The sequence below is a fragment of the Pipistrellus kuhlii genome, unplaced genomic scaffold, assembly GCF_014108245.1.
Source record: "Pipistrellus kuhlii isolate mPipKuh1 unplaced genomic scaffold, mPipKuh1.p scaffold_m20_p_38, whole genome shotgun sequence".
NCBI lineage: Eukaryota > Metazoa > Chordata > Mammalia > Chiroptera > Vespertilionidae > Pipistrellus > Pipistrellus kuhlii.
In genome coordinates, this window is record NW_023425538.1 from 706,209 (window position 1) to 725,711 (window position 19,503).

General features: G+C 56.0%; 3 protein-coding genes across 24 annotated transcripts in view; all 3 read left to right on the plus strand.

Moving 5' to 3' along the window:
* Window positions 1–19,503, plus strand: part of LOC118702294 (carcinoembryonic antigen-related cell adhesion molecule 1) — an 813,263-nt gene that overhangs the window by 565,921 nt on the left and 227,839 nt on the right. The window lies entirely within an intron of this gene.
* TMEM145 (transmembrane protein 145) lies at window positions 1,363–9,479 on the plus strand. 4 transcript variants are annotated; one of them, XM_036408150.2, is made up of 15 exons: window positions 1,415–1,665; window positions 2,309–2,383; window positions 2,497–2,574; window positions 2,653–2,739; window positions 2,832–2,933; window positions 3,032–3,116; window positions 3,214–3,285; window positions 3,378–3,446; window positions 3,680–3,760; window positions 3,841–3,919; window positions 4,071–4,164; window positions 4,871–5,043; window positions 5,527–5,647; window positions 7,893–8,099; window positions 9,167–9,479. In XM_036408150.2, exons 1-15 carry the CDS (start codon window positions 1,549–1,551, stop codon window positions 9,245–9,247), a joined length of 1,521 nt encoding a protein of 506 aa, XP_036264043.1. In that variant the 5' UTR covers window positions 1,415–1,548; the 3' UTR covers window positions 9,248–9,479. The 4 variants fall into 4 exon arrangements, with proteins under 4 accessions (XP_036264041.1, XP_036264043.1, XP_036264042.1 ...); XM_036408149.2 differs by having other exon boundaries at window positions 1,467–1,665; window positions 8,598–9,479; XM_036408148.2 differs by lacking the exon at window positions 9,167–9,479 and having other exon boundaries at window positions 1,363–1,665; window positions 7,893–8,747.
* MEGF8 (multiple EGF like domains 8) overlaps window positions 10,092–19,503 on the plus strand; it is a 41,590-nt gene continuing 32,178 nt past the window's right edge. For 3 of the 4 annotated variants that reach the window (XM_045570936.1, XM_036408050.2, XM_036408051.2), the window contains exons 1-6: window positions 10,093–10,998; window positions 16,482–16,645; window positions 16,859–17,065; window positions 17,865–18,045; window positions 18,126–18,214; window positions 18,746–19,161. In XM_045570936.1, coding sequence (XP_045426892.1) covers window positions 10,812–10,998; window positions 16,482–16,645; window positions 16,859–17,065; window positions 17,865–18,045; window positions 18,126–18,214; window positions 18,746–19,161 — 1,244 coding nt within the window. In that variant the 5' untranslated portion in view covers window positions 10,093–10,811. Of the gene's footprint in view, window positions 10,999–16,481; window positions 16,646–16,858; window positions 17,066–17,864; window positions 18,046–18,125; window positions 18,215–18,745; window positions 19,162–19,503 lie in introns of all 4 variants that reach the window. The other variant, XM_045570937.1, reaches the window with a different exon arrangement.

The window sequence follows — 19,503 nt, forward strand, 5'->3', positions numbered from 1 at the left end:
AAGGGAACAGAATGTACAAGGCCTGGAGAGGGTGAATAGGAGATATGGGACCGTTTTTGTTCAGCCCATGTCTGTGTGCCATGCTGAGACCTAGAGTGAGTCACTTCGGGGCCCTGCAATAGAGGGCCTCTTGGCTGGCTGGGCATAGGAACAGTGTGTGCGCAGGAAAGGCAGATGAGGCCTGAATCTGGCCCAGACTTTGCTTTGGTCTGTGATATGTTTTAAACTTTTGAATCAACTGCCTGCTGTTACAAATCATACAGTTTGCTTTAAAAAAAAAATTACATTTCTGGCTTCTAAAAAAAGAAAAATGGAAAATGACATGGCATCCCACCTATTACTCCTGCTGGCAACTGCTCCTCAAATAGAGTAGCAGAGGCCCCTTTGTGTGGGACCCACACTCTCCCTTAGAAGTGCTTCACACACTTAAGTTTCTTGCTGGTCCCTTGGTTTAGAAAGTTTTTTAAAATGGTATTTTGTGGAGTGCAAATTTTTTGAAGTAAAGGGGGAGGGATGAAACTAGAAAAGTTTTGGAATCTGATCAGGAAAATTTAGTTGTGGAGTTTGGATGCTACTCTGTAAAGCTTTCCCAGGTTTCCCCATTGGTACCAGCATGGAGGGGACTGCACCAGGAGATCACACAGCTGTGACCGAGCTGAGGTCCTATGGGGAGAAAGTGGCAATACTGTAATTTGAACCTAGGCAACTTAGTTCAGTCTGCTAGACTTACAACACTTCTTCACAGCAGCCCCGTTGCACACACTGGTAGCTGCCACGGGACAGGGGCAGGAAGAGGGATATCGTGGTTGAGGTTGAGGGCTCTCTGCCACCTCCGTATTGTGTGACCCAGAACAAGTAGTTTGCCCTCTCTGTGGGCACTTCCCAGAGTACTAGGTGTGGAACGCTGGCATCTGGCTGGACCCAGGAAGGGGGGGTGGCTGGCATGGGGATGAGCAATCAAAGAGCAGTTTTTAACTGATTTCAGAGAGTAAGGGAGAGGGAGAGAGATAGACACATCAATGATGAGAGATAATCAATGATCAGCTGCCTCCTGCATGCCCCCCACTGGAGATGGAGCCTGCCACCTGGGCATGTGGTCGGAATTGAACTCAGGACCCTTCAGTCCTCAGGCTGACGCTCTATTACCCTGAACCAAACTGGCTAGGGCTCAAAGAGCAGTTTGAAAACCAGGTTGAGGGGAGATCAGGACTGAGCTGGGGTAGGGGAGTTGGCCGTCTGGAGATGGTAGTCTGGAGGAGGCAGGGCTTGTGGGAATGGGAGTTCAGTTCAGGACACGGGGAGCCCAGAGGTATGTCACCGGTGCACTGGGGCCGGGCCTGGGTAGAGAGGATGGGAAAGGGGCGTCCCCTGCCTTGTGGTTTGGAAAGGGGCCCCAGCGGGCCATCCCGATGGACGGCGTGGGGACCGCAGTGCCCTGCGGCCCCTTTAAACGGGGGCGCGCGCCAGCTGGCCCGCTCGTCCCCGCCGCCGTCGCCGGGCTGGAGCGGGAGCCGGAGTGGAGCCCGGGCCGGGGCCGGAGAGGGCGGAATGGAGGCCCCGCGCGGGCCCGCTCTGCGCCGCCTGCTGCCGCTGCTGCTCCTGCTGCTGCCGCTGCCCCCACACGCCGGGGCCAAGTACGTGCGGGGCAACCTCAGCTCCAAAGAGGTGAGAGAGCGGGCCCTCCGCCGCCCCCGCCGGCAGGGAAGGGAGGGAGAGGCGGAAGGGGCTGCCCCGCCCCCGCCGCCCCTCTCCGAGGGACCCGCGGGGCGGGGGGCGGCGGGGGCTGGGGCGGGGTTGAGGCTGAGGGGGGCGGTTGTAGGAGGGACATTGAGGTCAGAGCTGGGCGGGAGGGAGAGTCGGAGTTTGGGGCGGGGGCAGGAGGACAGCGAGGTGGTGCTGAAGGGACAGCACTTTTCACTCCTCCGAGAGCCTGGAGTTGACGCTCGGGCTCCGGACCCGGAAAGGGCCATTTAGAATACTGCCAAGCACCGGGTGTCTCTGGAATCAGGGGCGGCCGATGTCAGTCCGATGGTATCTGGGACAGGTGGCCAGGATGGGGATCTGGCCCTCCAGAGTCTTTCTCAGGGCACCTGGGAAGTGGGGAACGTGTTCAGGAAAGGGGCATCTGGGACAGGAATCCTGGAACCAAGGTGAAGGGATCACGAAAGAATTTTCGGATTTTGATTCCCTTAAGGCTTCTTGGGAAACCAGGTACCGAGGTTAGGGAAAAAGAAGTTGAGGGCCTACATAGAGTAGAGGAGAGTTCTCAAACGACTGGGAAGAGGGTCTGACTGGGGCCCTTTCCCAGGACTGGGTGTTCTTGACAAGATTTTGCTTCCTCTCGGATTACGGACGACTGGACTTCCGTTTCCGATACCCTGAGGTGAGCCTTCCCCAACCATTCCCACACTGAGGCTGGATGTTCCCTTGGCCTTCCAAGGCAAGGGCTACCCCGGCTCCCACACCCCCCACACCTTAAAATCTCTGGGCCTGCAGGCCAAATGCTGTCAGAACATCCTCCTCTATTTTGATGACCCATCCCAGTGGCCAGCTGTGTACAAGGCAGCGGACAAGGTGAGGGCTGTGAGGAGGATGGATGGGAGGGAGAGGTCCAGGCTGGCCAGGGAGTGACCGTGTCCCTGTCTTCCTCAGGACTGCCTGGCTAAGGAGTCAGTGATCAGGCCTGAGAACAACCAGGTCATCAACCTCACTACCCAGTATGCCTGGTCAGGCTGTCAGGTCTGGGCTCGGCCTGGGGGAGTGGGCAGGTGCTGAAGGTCAAGGGCCCGAGGACAGTGCAGACAGGCTTCAGCCTTCTCGCTCCTCCCCAGGTGGTGACAGAGGAGGGAACCCGCTACCTGAGCTGCTCCAGTGGCCGAAGCTTCCGCTCAGTGCGTGAAAGGTGGTGGTATATCGCTCTCAGCAAGTGTGGGGTAAGGGGCCATCCTGGCCACCTGGGTCTTTTCCTCTTTACCTCCCTGCCAATCCCCTACCTGCCCAGGGCCTCCTGAGGCCTCCTCACTCCCCACAGGGAGATGGGCTGCAGCTGGAATATGAGATGGTCCTCACCAATGGCAAGTCCTTCTGGACGCAGCACTTCTCTGCGGATGAGTTTGGTGAGAAAGCCAGGATCTTTGAGGGATCCCAGAGTTGGGTGCCTGCTGAGGGACAGCAGCCCGACTGAGCCATATTCTCCTTCCACCAACTTGGCAGGGATCCTGGAGACAGATGTGACTTTCCTCCTCATCTTCATCCTCATCTTCATCCTCTCCTGCTACTTTGCATGTGAGTCCAGCACATGGTTGGGGCAAGGTTGGGGCAGATGAGCCATTCTCCCTTCCTGTCTGTGAACCGCTCCCCTTCCCTCCCCCCTCTAGATTTGCTGAAAGCTCGTCAGTTGCTCCACACAACTTATAAAATGTTTATGGCTGCAGCTGGAGTGGAGGGTGAGGTTTAAAGTATCTCAACTTTTGAGTTCTGTGGGAGGGACCTGAGGGAGGAGGGGCTGGAAACCTGGACTCCTGAGTCTGAGGGAGGAGGAAGCTGGGGGCTGGACTCCTGGGTCTCCTAAGTCTGGGGGCGGAGGAGGGTTCTGGTCACCTGGATCACAGTATGAGGGATCAGTGATGCCCCAAAGCCAGTTTCTGTCCTTTCCTTTATCTGCCCATCCTTCCCTCAGTTCTGAGTCTCCTGTTTTTCTGCATCTACTGGGGCCAGTATGCCACTGATGGCATTGGCAACGAGAGTCTGAAGATCCTGGGTGAGAATGATGGGGACCAGGGCAGGTACCCGGGTTCCTCTGCCACCCTGTCTGAGCCGCCCTTTCCTTCCTTCTCCCAGCCAAGCTGCTCTTCTCCTCCAGCTTCCTCATCTTCCTGCTGATGCTCATCCTTCTGGGGAAGGGATTCACAGTGACACGGTGCCCAGGCTGGGTTGGGATGGAGTGCTGGGGATGGGGAGTGGCTGGGCTGGGGGGTGGGGTGGGGGCAGAGGGGCTGGGTTGGGGGGTGGCCACCCCTTATTCCCTGACAACCCCACTCCTGCCATCTCCCCTCATGGCCTGCTGCCAGGGGCCGCATCAGCCACTCAGGCTCTGTGAAGTTATCTGTCTACATGACCCTGTATACTCTTACCCACGTGGTGCTGCTCATCTATGAGGCTAAGGTGAGTCCCACTCACCACTGTCCAGGCCCTGCCCTTTCCCTGCTCCCCTTATTCCTCCTCCCCTCCCCCCCAGCTTTCACGGTTTCCTCTTCCTGTCTGCTAGCCCTCCATATTGCACTCCTGGCTATCTCTCTCCCACTCTGATTTCCTACCTTCCCATCTGTCTTTCTATGTGCATTCCTCCCCTCTTCACTGTCTCTGAATAGCCTCTCCCTCTTCCCTCTGTCTCTCACACATTTGTGTTTAATGCCATGACCAAGAATTCAGGAATCACACAGACCTGGATTCCATGCTGCTACGCCCCCTCCTACTGGCTCCCTCTTTGGGCCTGTTTTCTTCTCTGTAAACTTAGGAAGATCTCACATACACCAGAGTTCCTCTAAGGCTTTATATTACCTTGGCTTTGGCTTCAGCCAAAAGGTGTCTCTCTCAGCCTCAGTTTCCCCCTCTGTGATCTTAAGACCTACCTCATAGAGTTGATGAATGGAAAGCTTCCACATGGCAGTGTTTACCTGCTGGGCCCATGGTAGATGTATTCCCTTCCTATCCTTGTTACCCTCTCTCTACCTCTGTGTGCTCTGTCTCCATCCCTTGTTCTGCTGCTTCTGTCCTGACCAAGTCACTCTGTCCCCTGGGTGCCCAGGGGTATGGTTTGGGGTCCCTATGTGGGGTCCAGGGCTATGATAAACCCTCTTCCTTGGGTCAGTTCTTTGACCCAGGCCAGGTACTGTACACGTATGAGTCGCCGGCAGGCTACGGGCTCATCGGGCTGCAGGTGGTGGCTTACGTGTGGTTCTGCTACGCCGTGCTTGTCTCTTTGCGCCATTTCCCGGAGAAGCAGCCCTTTTATGTGCCCTTCTTTGCTGCCTACACCCTCTGGTGAGATGTGCTGGGCCTTTGTTATGTCCCTGTGTAACCTCACACAAGTCAATTAACTTCTGCCTCATTTTCCTAATTTGTTTAATGGAGGTGGAAATTGTATTGCCTCATAGAGTCACTGTGAGAGTTCAATGAATTCATAGATGTAAAATGCTTAGAAACAGATCTGGCATGCAGTAGGTCCTTAGTTGTTATTATCGTATGTTAATTCATTCATTAAATCTCTATTGAATTTTCTACCGGGTGCTGGGATGTGGGGTGGGGTGGAACTGAGTTAAATTCAACCTAGTCCTTGCCCCCCAGAATTTCCCAGGCCAGTGGCAATGTTGCCCCTTTTAACCTCTGACTTTTGAAGGTCACACAACTTCCCTCCAGTTTGGGACCCACCTGGGGCCTGTGTGTGTGTCTGGGAGGGGAGTTGGAGGTAGGGGTGGGTGGAGGGCGTGTGGCAGTGTCTCTACCAATCCAATTCCTCCTTCTCAGGTTCTTTGCAGTTCCTGTCATGGCCCTGATCGCCAACTTTGGAATACCTAAGTGGGCTCGGGAGAAGATTGTCAATGGCATCCAGCTGGGAATCCATTTGTATGCTCATGGCGTGTTCCTGGTGAGGATGAGCATCTGGTGGGGTGGGAAGCCAGTAGGCAGTGAGACTCCCACCCTATCTTCCTGAACTCTTGATCCATTTCTTTCTTTCTTTTTTTTCCAATTTGTTTTTGTTTTTTAATTTTTATTAAGCTATTATGTGTACATATCTTACCATTGTCCCCCACCCCCCCGCCCCATTTCTTTCACTTCATTCCTTCAGTCACCTCATAGACAGTGATTGGGAGTCTGCTAGGTTCCTGTAGGCTACTCTACTGTGTCCCCCAGACTCTACTCTCTTTTGTTCCTCTCTCCCACCTTGTGTCTGGGCTCTTCCCCCAACCCACCCTTTCTTTGACCCCCTCCCTATTCCCATTTCTGATCTTGTGTCCCCAGACTCGAATCTCTCTTCTGTATCCCCATTGCCTCTCCCAACCCTCTTGGTCTCTACTCCACCCTTCACCCACACATTCCCTGATATCTGTCACAGGCCATTGTTTGGAAAGAAGCAGCTGGGGTGGGCCAGGCTGGGGTTCCAAGGTCCTAGATCAGAATGACATCAAGAGGATACTAGCAGCAAACCTCTTCTTTGTTTTATATCCCATCCAGATTTCTGGGTGACAGTTCTTATATTAATTCATCAATCCAGCCACTGTCCACCCATCTACCATTCAGTGGGCACCTGTCTCAAAAGGTATCCCTCTCAGCCTCCTGATCACCCCACTTCACAGAGGAGAAAACTGAGGCTGAGAGAGACACCTTTTTGGCTGAAGACAGCCTTTGTGTCATGCCAGGAACACCCACATGCATTTATTCCTACCCTCTTTTCCTAAGTGTCAGAGCAGCCCCAGGACAGAATGGATAATCGTTATTGAACCCAATATACAGAGGAGGGAAGCTAAGTCCCAGAGAAGGCAGATGACCTGCCAGGGCTCCAAGGCCTTTGGTGGCAGGGCAGGGACTTGGAACCTGGTCCTTCTCTGGCAGACCACAAGAGCTGGCATGAGAAGGAAATAGGCATCACTGAGGGCCCCAGTGCCTGACCCCAGGGGTCTACCATGTGCTCTGTGTAGGAAAGGCTCTCAGCTGAAGGAGGGGGCCAGGTCCCCTAGTTGCTACTCCAAAACCTGACTCAGGTACAGACTCCCCTTCTCTGGGATGGTCCATCTTTAGGCTCGGCAGGAAGTCAGAAGGAGGCAGAGAGAGAAGTGATGAGAACCCATCATGGGCCAGGCTCTGCACCAGTCTCCATTTCCACCCTTTCCTCATCTTTCTTAGTAGGCACTGCAGTCCCTTTTCCCAGTGAGGTGTGGAGAGTTTAATCAACACGTCCCAGATCCTACACTTAGTGAGCAGTGGGGCTGAGAGGGGCGGTGCAGGCTCAAAACACCAAACACTGTGCCCTTTCTTCTATGTTTCACCTTCAGCCAGTTTCAGTCCTAAAAATGCTCAGGTTAACTCAGCTGAGCTCCAATGGAGACATTTCACTGTTGATTGGCTTCAGCTTATTAATGTATTCAGCAAACCCTAGAGGGGCCATGCTGGACTTCTTGGGTGCAGTTACAGAGTCATACCTAGGCACTGCCTTTCTACAATACTAGACTCATTGGGGAGACAGCTCTATGTTCAACCAATATTTATTGCGAGCTTGTATGTGCCAGGTACTGTTGTAGAAGGTACTGGGGATTCAACAGGGAACAGAACAGTCTAGTTCCTGCCCTCATGGAGCTCACATTCTACAAGCTGCTAGTTCAACTGAATTTTCTGTTTATGAAACTATTCTATGACTTTTGACTTTCAATATGATAGCTACTATCCATATGTGGCCCCTGCGCACTTACATATGGCCAGTGTGACTGAGAAACTAAAATTTTAGTTTAACTTTTATTAACAAATTGAAATAGCTACATGTGGCTAGTGGCTATCGTACTGCACAGCGCAAGATGCTAAAGAATCAGTCAGTGAAAACTAACTCAGCTATCAGGCTCTGAGGGAAGAAGCACTGGCAGAGTAATGAGTTGTGGTGGAGGAGAAAGGACAGAGCCCAGGGCACTGAGGGCCCACAGGAGGCTCTCATCCCTTTGGAAGGATTGCAGGGAAGTGTGTGTGTGTGTGTGTGTGTGTGTGTGTGTGTGTGTGTGTGTGACACGGGGGGGGGAGGGGGGTTTCCAAGTGCAGGGGAATCCTTAGGCCTCCATGATTATGGAGACAACCTGAGGCCTGGACAGTGAACGCGTCTTCAACCCGCACCTGGCCCCCCCGCCCAGATCATGACGCGCCCCTCGGCGGCCAACAAGAACTTCCCTTACCACGTGCGCACGTCGCAGATCGCCTCGGCCGGCGCCCCGGGGCCCGGAGGCGGCGAGTCGGCAGACAAGGCCTTCCCGCAGCACGTCTACGGGAACGTGACGTTCATCAGCGACTCGGTGCCCAACTTCACGGAGCTCTTCTCCATCCCCCCGCCCGCCTCCTCCGTAAGCCCCGCGCCCCCGGCGCCCGAGGAGCTGCTGGCGCCGCCCCTGGAGTACCTAACCCCGCTCCCGGCCCCGCCACCGCCCCCCGCGCCCCGGCGCCTGAGCCCGCCCCCCGCCTTCCGTAACCCCCGCGCCCCGATGCCGCGTCGCGACCGCCCCCCGGCGCCCGCGCCCACCCTGCCCGACTGGGTCCTGGCGCTGCTGCGCACGCCCCCGCGAACGCCCCGCGCCGTGCCCCCGCCGCTCGCCGTGCCCCCGCCGCCCGCCTTCCGCAGCTCGCCCCCGCCGCCCCCGCGCGAGTTCGCCCCGCGCGCCCCGACGCCGCCCCTCGAGTATCTGGCCCCGCTGCCCAGGCGCCCCGCCGCCCGCTCCTTCCCGGACTGACACGGGCGCCCACCCCTCGGGAGGAGGGTTCTCCGGGGGAGGGGGCCGGGCCTTCGGGGCCGCATCTGCCCCCCGAGGGTCCCGGACGGCCTCTGACCCTGACCCCCCTCCCAGGCCGGGAAGCAGGTGGAGGAGACGGCGGTGGCGGTGGCGGCGGCGGCGGCCCCGAGGGGCCGCGTGGTGACCACGGCCGAGCCCGGCGCGGCCTCCCCGCCCCCACCCTCTCGGTTCCCCAAAGGGGCCGACCCGAGCTGGGATGGCCCGACGCCGGCCTACCAGCCTCTGGTGCCCCAGACGGCGTCGCCGCACACCGGCTTCACCGAGTACTTCAGCATGCGCACGGCCGGGGGCGCCGCACCCCCAGTCTGACACCCCAGCGCGCCCTGCCCCACGGGCCGCGCGCTAGGCCCCGGACCCCGCTCTGTCCCAGCTCCAGGCCTCCGCCATCCCAGGGGCACCGCACCCCCAGTCTGACACCCCAGCGCGCCCTGCCCCACGGGCCGCGCGCTAGGCCCCGGACCCCGCTCTGTCCCAGCCCCAGGCCTCCGCCACCCCAGGCCTACCCCCCCCGCCCCCCGCCCCGCGCGCCCAGGTTGGGGTGCGCAGTGTCCCGCTCCTCCCCTGCCCCTGACTCTGGTGCCAAACGGTCCCGCGGGAGCCGCTCTCCCCGTGCCCTCCCTCAGCCCCTGCCCCGAGCGGCGCCGGATTCCGGGCTCCCGCTGTTCCGTGACCTCCGGCCCCCGGGCCCCCTCCGAGACCTTTGACCCCGCCGGAGCGCCAGCGAGGATCGCCCGGACCTGCCCGCGGACGCTGCAGGAGGACTCCGCAACCCGAGCCACTGCTCCTGGGACGGCTATTGTGAAGCTGGTCGTGACTCTGAGAACTTCCCTTGGACCTGTGACTTCGGACCCGTGCTCTGTCTATCCCGGGGGACCCCCCTCAGGCCCCCGGGAGAAAGGCTTTTCCCTTCTTGCCAAAATAAAGAGGATTCGTTGAGTTTGTATCTATAAGATGGCCTCTTTTACGTGGATGATGCTCAGAGACACGGCTGAGCCAGAGCCTTTCCAGGCTTGGGACCTTAGGGTGTCCATCTGTGAAGTGGCATTTTGGGAGAGACCTGCAAAACCTGACCTTTAGGTTGACCCAGCACTCGAAAACTGAATCATTTAGTCATACTGCACCTCTCTTATTTTTAAAAAAATATATTTTATTGAAAAAAAATTTTTTTAGAGAGGAAGGGAGAAGGATAGAGAGTCAGAAACATCGATAAGAGAGAAACCAATCAGCTGCCTCCCGCCCCCCCCCCCCGCCCCCTCATTGGGGACGTGCCCACAACCAAGGTACATACCCTTGACCGGAATCGAACCCGGGACCCCCCCCCCCCCCCAGTACGGAGGCCAGGGCTTCTCTTATTTTTACCTTCTCTTCCACAGGCAGAGGTAGAGGCGCCCTCCAGTGGCAGATACTTGGCTCAGGCATCTACACCCCGAGTTTGGGTTACAATTTTAGCATTGCGCATGTGCAGTTCTCTCTTCTTCACAGGCCCAGACGACCTAGGCTGCGCATGCGTCCGGGCACGAATGGGCGGGGAAGTTTCCGGAAGTCTCCTTTGTGGAGGGTAGGGCTTGGTGTTTCCCGCAGTCCTCCCACGGCCGCTCTGACCTTAGGCTCCGCGACTTCTCGCCTCCTCTCCCAACCCCCAGGCCTCCCACGGCGGCCGCTCGGCCCCGCCCCCTCGCCCAGCCAGCGACCGGCCCGGGGCCGCTCTGGCTGGAGAGTCCCCTCGTCTCTGTGATCTGGCCTCTCCGGCTCCGGAGGGAGGCGCGGGTGGGTGAGCCCGGGAGTGAGCCTTGCGTTCCAGGCCCGAGCCCGTGAGGACGTGCTCCGCCCCCGCCTGGAGTCCCTCCCGGCCGGCCCGGCCCGCATCCTCTATGGAGGCCCTCGTCCGGGCTGTAGGGCCCCTCGCCTCATGGGGACCCGTGCATTTCTAAGGTCCGTGTTGGCCTGCAGCGGTCCGCGCCTGTAATTGCTGGACATCGTATATGGGGTCAGCCAGCCTATGGGGCTCTGTGTCTATAAGGGACTCCCACGGTCCCTAGGGGCCGGCCCTGTCCATAGCAACCCCATTTACAGGACCTATCATGGGTCTATAGGATCCACCTTTCGACTCCCAGAGCCCGTCAACAGAGGCAGTTCGCTTCACGGGATCGGGGACTCCTGGGCCTCCCCGGTCTACCAGGCCATGTCCCGTCCATAGAGGTCGCATTTTCAGGGCCTCGCATCGGCGGAGGGTCCGTGCCATCGGTAAGGGTCAGTGCTGGAGCGGCGATGGCCCTGGTCGGGGCTCTGGCCACCGCGCTGGCTCTGTGTTTGGCCACGCTGGGGCCGATGTCCCCTGGGGCCCGGGCGGGGGACTGCAAGGGGCAGCGGCAAGTGCTGCAGGAGGCCCCAGGCTTCGTGACGGATGGTGCGGGCAACTACAGCGTCAATGGCAATTGCGAGTGGCTCATCGAGGGTGAGTGGGGCAGTGCGGGTCACACACCCAGTCATTTGCTAATTCATTCATTTGCGAACTCGTTCATCCATTCACCACATTCTGAGAGTCCTTTTCGGTGCCAGGCCCTTTGCTCTAAAAAGCAGCCCACCTGTGCCCTGCCCTGCAAGGCCTTGAACCTGGTGGGGGAGTTGTACCCAGACTCAGATGGACAGTTACAAGCGAGGGGCATCCATATGGGTATTCTGAGTAATGGTTAGAAACTCGGGCTCTGAGCCCAACCATCTTGCTTCAAATTTCGGTTCCACTGATAACTAGTTTTGTAAATTTGGGAAGGTTGTCTCTTTTTCTGAGATTCAGCTTCCCCTCACCCAAGTGGGGATAATAATAGTACTTCGTACTGCTCTGCTCCCTCATAGGGTTGTTGGAATGAAATGAGAACAGGTTTTTAACATGCCTGGCAAGTAGTAAATGCTCAGTACATGATTCTAGGATTATTACTGCTGTCATTTTTAAAGCATCAACAAAAAGCATTTTTTTCAATCATTCATGGGCCAGATACTATATTTGCTACTGAGACATAGCAGAGACCAAGGCAGTCCCAGAAGTCCCTGATACTTGAGGCTTGGGATCCAGTGGGGGAGACAAACACATTACTAGTCAGTCCAGAGTAGTTGGTACTGTGATGGAGGAACCCCACCCCTAGAGGAGGTGCCTGGTCTGGGGACCAGGGAGAGCAGAGGGCTTCCTAGAGGAGATGTCTGAGCTGAGAACTGAAGGGCCAATAGGAATCAGGAGGCGGAGGAGGAGGAAGAGCCGTCTAGGAAGAGGGAACAGCCTGTGCAAAGGCCCCAGCCCTATCCTCATGGGCTTCCAGTCCAGTGGGGGGAACAAACTTACCTCCAAGGAGAGGGAAGCTCAGAAAAAATGTCTGACTTAGTTTGGGCAGTAGCTGAGACCAGAGGCATGTGTAGGAGGGAGCATAAGGGCATTCCAGGCAAGGAGAACAGCCCATACAAAGGCCTGGATGCAGGAGAGTATACTGCTTTTGAGGAGGTAGAAATGCAGAATACAAGACAAATCATGAGCCAGAAGCTGAGGATTGGGGGAGGCAGAGGGTGTAGGACCTTGTGAACTGTGTCCTTAGGGCAATGGGAGGTGGAAGAGAAGTCCAGGGAGGCTTACCGTGGTGTGGATGTAGGGGCTGGCCTCCCAGGAGAGGTGGGGATCCCCCAGAGGAGGTCCTGGGCAAAGTTCAGAGGTGCGACAGGGCCTGGGTCCTGCAGGGCCTCCTTTTGTGGGCTGTGGAGCTTGGTCTTTACACTGGGGCACTGGGGAGCCATGGAGGGGTTTTCTTTTCTTTTTAAAAAAATATGTATTGATTTCAGAGAGGAAGGGAGAGAGAGAGAGAAATATCAATGATGAGAGAGAACCACTACTTACAACCTGGGCATGTGCCATTGACTGGAAGAGAACCTGGGATCCTTTAGTCTATAGCCTATGCCTATCCACTGAGCCACACCTGCTAGGTCCATGCGAACTCGTTCATTTTTTTGTCTTTTGTGCATTTCCTCATTCTCTCATTTTCAACTGGGGAAGGACATGATCTAATTTATGTTTTATATGTTATTTACCTGTGGCTGTTGTGTGGGGTATGGATGAAGCATGTTTCTTGGGCATGTGTGACTGTCCCTAGCTTTGGGGACTATTTCTGTCTCGTGTGTGTGTGTGTGTGTGTGTGTGTGTGTGTGTGTGTGAGAGAGAGAGAGAGAGAGAGAGAGAGAGAGAGAGAGAGAGAACGGAATGAGAAGTATGTGTATGTTTTGGGGTATATGACATCTTCTGGTCTTAAAGAGCTCCAGCCTGTTTGGGGACAGAGTGAGCCCAGATCCGAGACAGAAGGAGGAACAAGGTTGGGTAGAGGAGCCTGTAAGGGAGTGAGGACACTGCTGGGGATCAGAGAGGAGAAGCCATGGAGCAGGGTTCTGAAGCATGCATAGGAGTTTACTGGATAAGAAAAGGGAGCAGTCCCTATGAACACAAAGAAGAGGTTGGTGTCTTAGGAACCACATGTAGGTTTTTCTGGTCTGGCTGGACTGTTAGCTGAAAGGTGAGGAAACCAGAAGCAGGGGAAGAAGGGCCTTGAGTGGCACTCAGACCAGCTTGGCTTTGCTCTTGGGATTGCAGGGGAGCTATAGAAGGATTTTGAGTGGGCGTAGACTTGGCTCTCAAGCCAGGTGGGGGCACACTGGGAACCTGGGGTGCTAGTCTTGCAGGAGAAGATGAGTTCTGACTTGGGCAGGAACTAAGGAGGTGGAGCGGTGGGGAGAGCACTGAGAGATGTTTGTGAAGTTTCACCAATGAGACTTGGGGACCAACTGGCTGGATGTTGGGTTAGGGAGGAGTCTGGGAGACTTTCAGGTCCCCTTTGGTCTCTCATTCTTCCCCAAGCCTATCACCTCTGAAACCAGCATATTCCCCTAGCTATTAAAGAAATAAGCCACATTTTATTGTGCAGTCCTCATGAATAAGAGGCTTTTGCTTTTGAAAAGCAAGGGGTTTTGTGGTTGGGTCTCTTCTAGATGGCATGGAAGTTGTGCCTCTGTTGGGTGGAAACAGGAGACCTTGAACTTAGGGAGGAACTTGGGGAAGGCAGATGGTGAGCCTGCCTCTGGCAGACACTTAACAACGATGTATTTGTTTTGAGCTTTATAGTTTGGTTGAGGCTGGTAAGACTGGGAGTTCTTGTCTGGTCTGGCCGAATGGTCTGCATTCCCCAGACCATGGCTTGGGCTCTGTTGTGATGTTCTTCGGGGCTCTGGTCATTGCCTGAGGAGAGCTGCCAACTTCATTATTTTGTCTTTTGTGCATTTCCTCATGATCTCATCCAGCATTTCCCAAGCCCTTGCTCAGTGCTAGGCTCTGTGCTGGGTACTATCATGGAGGGAACCCAAAATGAGTTAGGTCCAGGCCCTGCCTGTGGGCCTCCTCGGCTGCAGGGAGACAGACCTGGTTACAGATGGTCCTGGCCCAGGAGAATGAGGTTATAATGGGAAGTGAGAGCCCTTAAGAGGGGTTCCTAATCCAGCCAGGGGTATCAGGGAAGGCTTTCTGGAGGAGAGGGGAAACTTGCAGGCAGGCAGGGAGAATGTGCTTCAGGTAGAGGGAGAAGCATGTGCAAAGACCCAGCACCTGGTGGAGCTGCAAGCGGTGGGGTGATGTGAGACCAGGTGAGACTTCAGATGTCAGGTTAGAGAGCTGGATTTTCCCCTGAGAATGGTGGGAACCGTGGGGTGCTTTTGAGCAGGGAAGGGCCAGGGCCAGATGTTGAGATCCATGTCAGGCAAGGTGGAAGACTGAGAAGCTAGGAAGGAGACTGATCAGTGGTTCCGGTGAGAGCACAAGGCCTGGGCTGGCACATTAGAGTCACCATTTTGAATCTCCACTCTAGCCTTAGGGGGTGGGGAAACTTATCCCCATTTTACATGCAGGAAACTGAGGCTCAGAGAGCCCATGGCACTGGCCCAAGATCACACAGTGAGTACTCCGTGAACATCTCCAGTATGCAGCTGGCTCTTCCCGCAGGCATGGTGTAAGGGGCTGGCCCAGGGTCTTCCAGCAGGTCTGGAACAGAGCTGGAGCCCAAGTCTAGTTTCCCCAACCCAGAAGACTTCCATGAGCTCTTAGTGTGCGATGTGGGATGAGAACCTTCTGGAACCAGGACCTGGGAGTGCAAGAATCTTGACAGCACTAGAAGTAGCAGCACTTAGGAGTACTAGGCCCCATTCAGCCCTTTATGTGCAGTATCGCCTCTCATGCAGGCACAGTCGTGTCAGCTGGAGCTGCGGTCATCTGAGCACTCACTCACCTGGGCTGGACATCCAGGAATCCTGCTCAGGGCAGTCAGCCGAAAACTCAGCTGGGGTTGTCAGCTGGGATGCGTGGCTTTGGCTTTTTAAACTATGACAGCTATGTTCTGAGAAGGAGCATTCTATACCGCTCAGGCAAAAGCTGCAAAGCTTCTTCTGATCTAGCCTCAGAAGACCCAGAATGCCACTTTGGCTGCTTTGTTGGTCAAACTAGGCCCTGAGGCTCTCCCAAGGCCTCAGCCTTCACCTCTCAATGGGAGGACTGGCCACAGTACCATTATGTCCTCACTTTACAGATGAAGAAACCTATCCAGAGAGGTTCGGTGGCCTGCTCAAGGTCACATAGCTAGTAACTAATAAGGGGCAGAGCCAAGATTTGCGTCCCGGCAATCTGGTTGGAGTCTATGCCCTTAGGTACCAGGAACAGAGAGGAGACCCTGGTGGAGCGGGGGAGGGCTGGTGCTCTAAGCGTCAGCCTGTGTCCAAGGGGAAGGAATCCGCCTCTTCCCCAGGAACTCTATTGGGCCTGGAACTGGGAATGTTCACAGAGGCCCCTTTCCACCTGGGAGTGTGCCCTCTGCTTGGGCCTGGCCCCATGCCCCAGGCGGGGGGGTGTCTGAAGCTCAAGAGTAAATGAGTGTGGAATCTAATGAACAAAATAAACTGACCCAGAGAAATAGAAGCATAATAACACAGACTACGGGATCTCGGAGGGAAGGTGGGGGAGTGAGGGTGGGTAGGAAGAGAGCAACCAAAGAACTTGTATGCATATATGCATAGCCCATGAACACAGACAATAGGGTGGTGAAGGCCTGGGGTCAGGGGTTGGGACAGGCTAGAAGGGATTGGGGGGCAGAGGGGGGGGAGAGGAGAGAGGACATATGTAACACTTTCAATAAGTTTAAAAAAAAAAATTAGCCCAGCCTGCATGGCTCAGTGGTTAAGCATCGACCTATGAACCAGATCACAGTTCAATTCCCGGTCAGGGCACATGCCTGGCTTGTGGGCTCATTTCCATCAGAGTGGGTGTGGGAGGCAGCGATCAATGTTTCACTCTCAGATGGATGTTTTTCTCTCTCACCCGTTCCCTTTAAAATCAATAAAAACATATCTAAAAAAGCCCAGCCAGCATGGTAGAGTGTCGATCTATGAACCAGAGGTCACGGTTTGATTCTCGGTCAGGGAACATGGCCAGGTTGCAGGTTCCATCCCCAGTGTAGGGTGTGCAGGAGGCAGCTGATCAGTGATTCTCATCCTTGATGTCTCTATCTCTCTTTCCCTCTGCACTTCCTGTCTGAAATTCAAAAATAAAAAAGAAGAAGAGTAAATGGGAACAGCTCTGTCTGGTCACTGAGATGGGCTCCCTCTCTCAGTAGGTCCATTGCCCATCTGATCAGGGAGGGTGGTCAGTCCCGCCTCAGGAGTCCTTTCCAGGGCTGATACTGCAATTCCTTATCTGAACTCTGACCTCTCTGGCCTCTGAGACCAGGAGCCCCTCAAAGACCGGGCCCAGATCGGACTCGTCTTTGGGTCACCTCATTATGCAGAGCGGGGTTTGGTGTTTGTGGGTGGTCTGCATGGAGGTGTGCGGAGGGGGTTCACATCTGAGCCTGGCCTCTCTGTTTCACCGCCCAGCACCCAGTCCCCAGCACCGGATCCTGCTGGACTTCCTTTTCCTTGACACGGAGTGCACGTATGACTACCTGTTCGTGTATGACGGTGACTCCCCCCGAGGGCCCTTGCTTGCCAGTCTGAGTGGGAGCACCCGACCCCCACCCATTGAGGCTTCCTCTGGCAAGGTTGGTGGGACTGGGCCGTGGGCTGTGGCTGGAGGATCTCAGTGTAGTGTGGGGCAAGTGGGTAGATGCACACATGGAGGGACAGAGAGACGGCGGAAGGGGCAGCAGGCAGAAAGACAGAGGGACAGAGAAGGTGGAGAGAGACAAAGAAAGGAGGTGGGGACCTCCAGGGGGCAGGAGTGGACCCTGAGCCCTGCCCCCTTGTGCCTACAGATGCTGCTGCACCTCTTCAGCGATGCCAACTACAACCTGCTGGGCTTCAATGCCTCCTTCCGCTTCTCCCTTTGCCCTGGGGGCTGCCGCAACCATGGGCAGTGCCGGTCCCCGGGGGTGTGTGCCTGTGAGCCAGGATGGGGGGGCCCTGACTGTGGCCTGCAGGAGTGTTCAGCCTACTGTGGCAGCCATGGCACCTGTGCTTCGGTGAGCCTGTCCCCCCGGGCCCTGATCTGTGACCACACCTGCTGCTCCCCTTTCCTTATCTGACTGCCCTTGTCTGACTCCCTCTGCCACTCCACCCTCTGCCATGACCCTGACCCCACACCAGCGACCCTGCTCTCATCCACAGTACTGCCCTCTCATTCTGGATTTCACCCTCTCTGCTACTCCAACCCCACCCCACCTTCACCTGGGGCCCCTCGTCTGCCCAAGCCCACTTCTGTTCTCATCTAAAACTCACCTCTCACCTTGCTTCCTCTTGCCAGGCCTGACTCCATCCACCCACCCAGCCACTCAACCTGGCATTGTTCCCCCAGCCATGACTTTGACTTTCAACCACTGACTTTGGCCCAAGACTTGCATATCCATCTTTGGGACTGGATCACACCTTGAGCCCTGCCTGTTTGACTTCCCCAGATCTGAGCTCTGGTAGCTCAGACATTGACCTCACCGCTCGCCCATCTCTTTTCTTTCTTTCTGTCCTCATTTTTCCCTCTGGGTCTTTCTCTTTTTTCTCTTGGTCTGTCCGCTTTTCTCCACCTCTCTGCCTCCTCTGGTTGTATCTCTGTCCCTTTTTCCTACTGTCTATTGATCTGTCTCCTTCCTGTCTCTGTCTCTCTCCCTTTGCTTCTCTGACTCTTTATTTTACCCCATTCTCTCCTTTCCTGTTCACCCCTCTCCTTCTCCCTTTCTGCTCCACGTCTCTCACGCTGATTCTGGCTCTCTTCCCTCTGTCTCCCTGCCTCTCTCTCTATCACCTGCCTTTGTGTCTCCTTCCCCACAGCCCCTGGGGCCGTGCCGCTGTGAGCCTGGCTTCCTGGGACGTGCCTGTGACCTGCACCTGTGGGAGAACCAGGGGGCTGGCTGGTGGCATAATGTGAGTGCCGGGGACCCTGCCTTCCCTGCCCGTGTCGGGGCAGCTGGTGCCTTCCTGTCCCCACCAGGGCTGTTGGCTGTGTTTGGAGGTGAGCAAATGGGGTGTGTGTCCTGCGGTTGGAGGCCTGACAGCCTGTGGCCAGGGCTTGAGACCATCCACCTTTCACAGGCCAGGACCTCAACAGCGCCCTGGGTGACCTCGTGCTGTATAACTTCTCTGCCAACACCTGGGAGCGCTGGGACCTGAGCCCTGCCCCGGTATGGACCCCACCTCTGCCCTGCCTGGAGGCGCCTGCCCCTCTGTCAGTCCCAGCCAGGGCCTCCCTGAGCCTCTTCTCACCCTATAGTCCCCCAGCCTGCAGCGTGATAGCGGAACACCTATTCCTTTGTTTCTGCTTTCTAGCTCAGACTTTTTTTTTTTTTTTTTTTTTTTTTTTTTTTTTTTTTTGTCTTTCTGTGTGCTTTGTCTCTCTCCTGGCCCATCTCTCTGACTCAATTCTTGTGTCTCCTCCTCTCTGGACTGTATCTCTATTTCTCTGTCATTTCTCCTTCTATTTCTGTCTCCCTGGCTCTGCCTTCCTTATTGTGTTTCTCTGTTTCTCCTCTGCTTGTATTCACATGTGTCTGTCTCTCTTCTGTCTTTGCATTCTCTTTGTCTCACCACCTGTCTTTCTCTCTGTGCCTATCTTTGTCTCTGCATCTCTGTGTCTGTGTCTGGCTCTTCCTGTCATTCTGTGTGTTACCATCTGTTTTCCTCTCCATCTCTGTCTCCTCGTCTCTTCCTCACAGGCTGCCCGTCACTCCCATGTGGCTGTGGCCTGGGCCGGCTCCCTGGTGTTGATGGGCGGTGAGCTGGCTGACGGCTCCCTCACTAGCGACGTGTGGGCCTTTAGCCCGCTGGGCGGGGGCCACTGGGAGCAACTGGCACCACCTGCTTCTGGTTCCGCGGGGCCGCCCGGCCTGGCAGGTCATGCAGCTGCCTTAGTGGACAACGTCTGGCTCTATGTGTCTGGTGGCCGCACCCAGCACGACCTCTTCTCCTCCGGCCTCTTCCGTTTCCGCCTTGACAGCGCCAGTGGGGGCTATTGGGAGCAGGTGGTTCTGGCTGGGGGGCGGCCCCCTGCCGCCACTGGCCACTCCATGGTGTTTCACGCCCCATCTCGAGCCCTGCTGGTTCATGGTGGACACCGGCCCTCCACTGCCCGGTGAGTAACCTGCCCCTCAACCTCTGCTCTGCAGGGCCAGGCCTGGCCCAGTACCTGGGCCTTTCGTCTTTAGTAGGCTTTGCCTATCGATGGAGTCCTGTAGGCATTCAGTCACTCCTTCCTTCATTGGTTCACTCATTCACGCACCACTCCATCTCTTGGTCATTTGATTAAATAGACCAGACATCCTGCTTTTGGCGGTACAGTCCCAATTTTGTTAAACACCGCGGGATGCGGGACAAATTGTTTAAAATCGGGACTGTCCCGCCAAAAGCGGGACGTCTGGTCACCTTACACTTGCTTCCCCACACACTCCCACTGTCCACCCATCCCCCCAGCCCC

Coding starts and splice junctions, on each gene's coding strand:
- TMEM145 (XM_036408148.2), top strand. CDS start 1,549: ATGGAGGCCCCGCGCGGGCCCGCTCTGCGCCGCCTGCTGCCGCTGCTG. Junction 3,761..3,840: donor CGAGAGTCTGAAGATCCTGG/GTGAGAATGATG, acceptor TCCTTCTCCCAG/CCAAGCTGCTCTTCTCCTCC. Junction 3,920..4,070: donor AAGGGATTCACAGTGACACG/GTGCCCAGGCTG, acceptor GCCTGCTGCCAG/GGGCCGCATCAGCCACTCAG.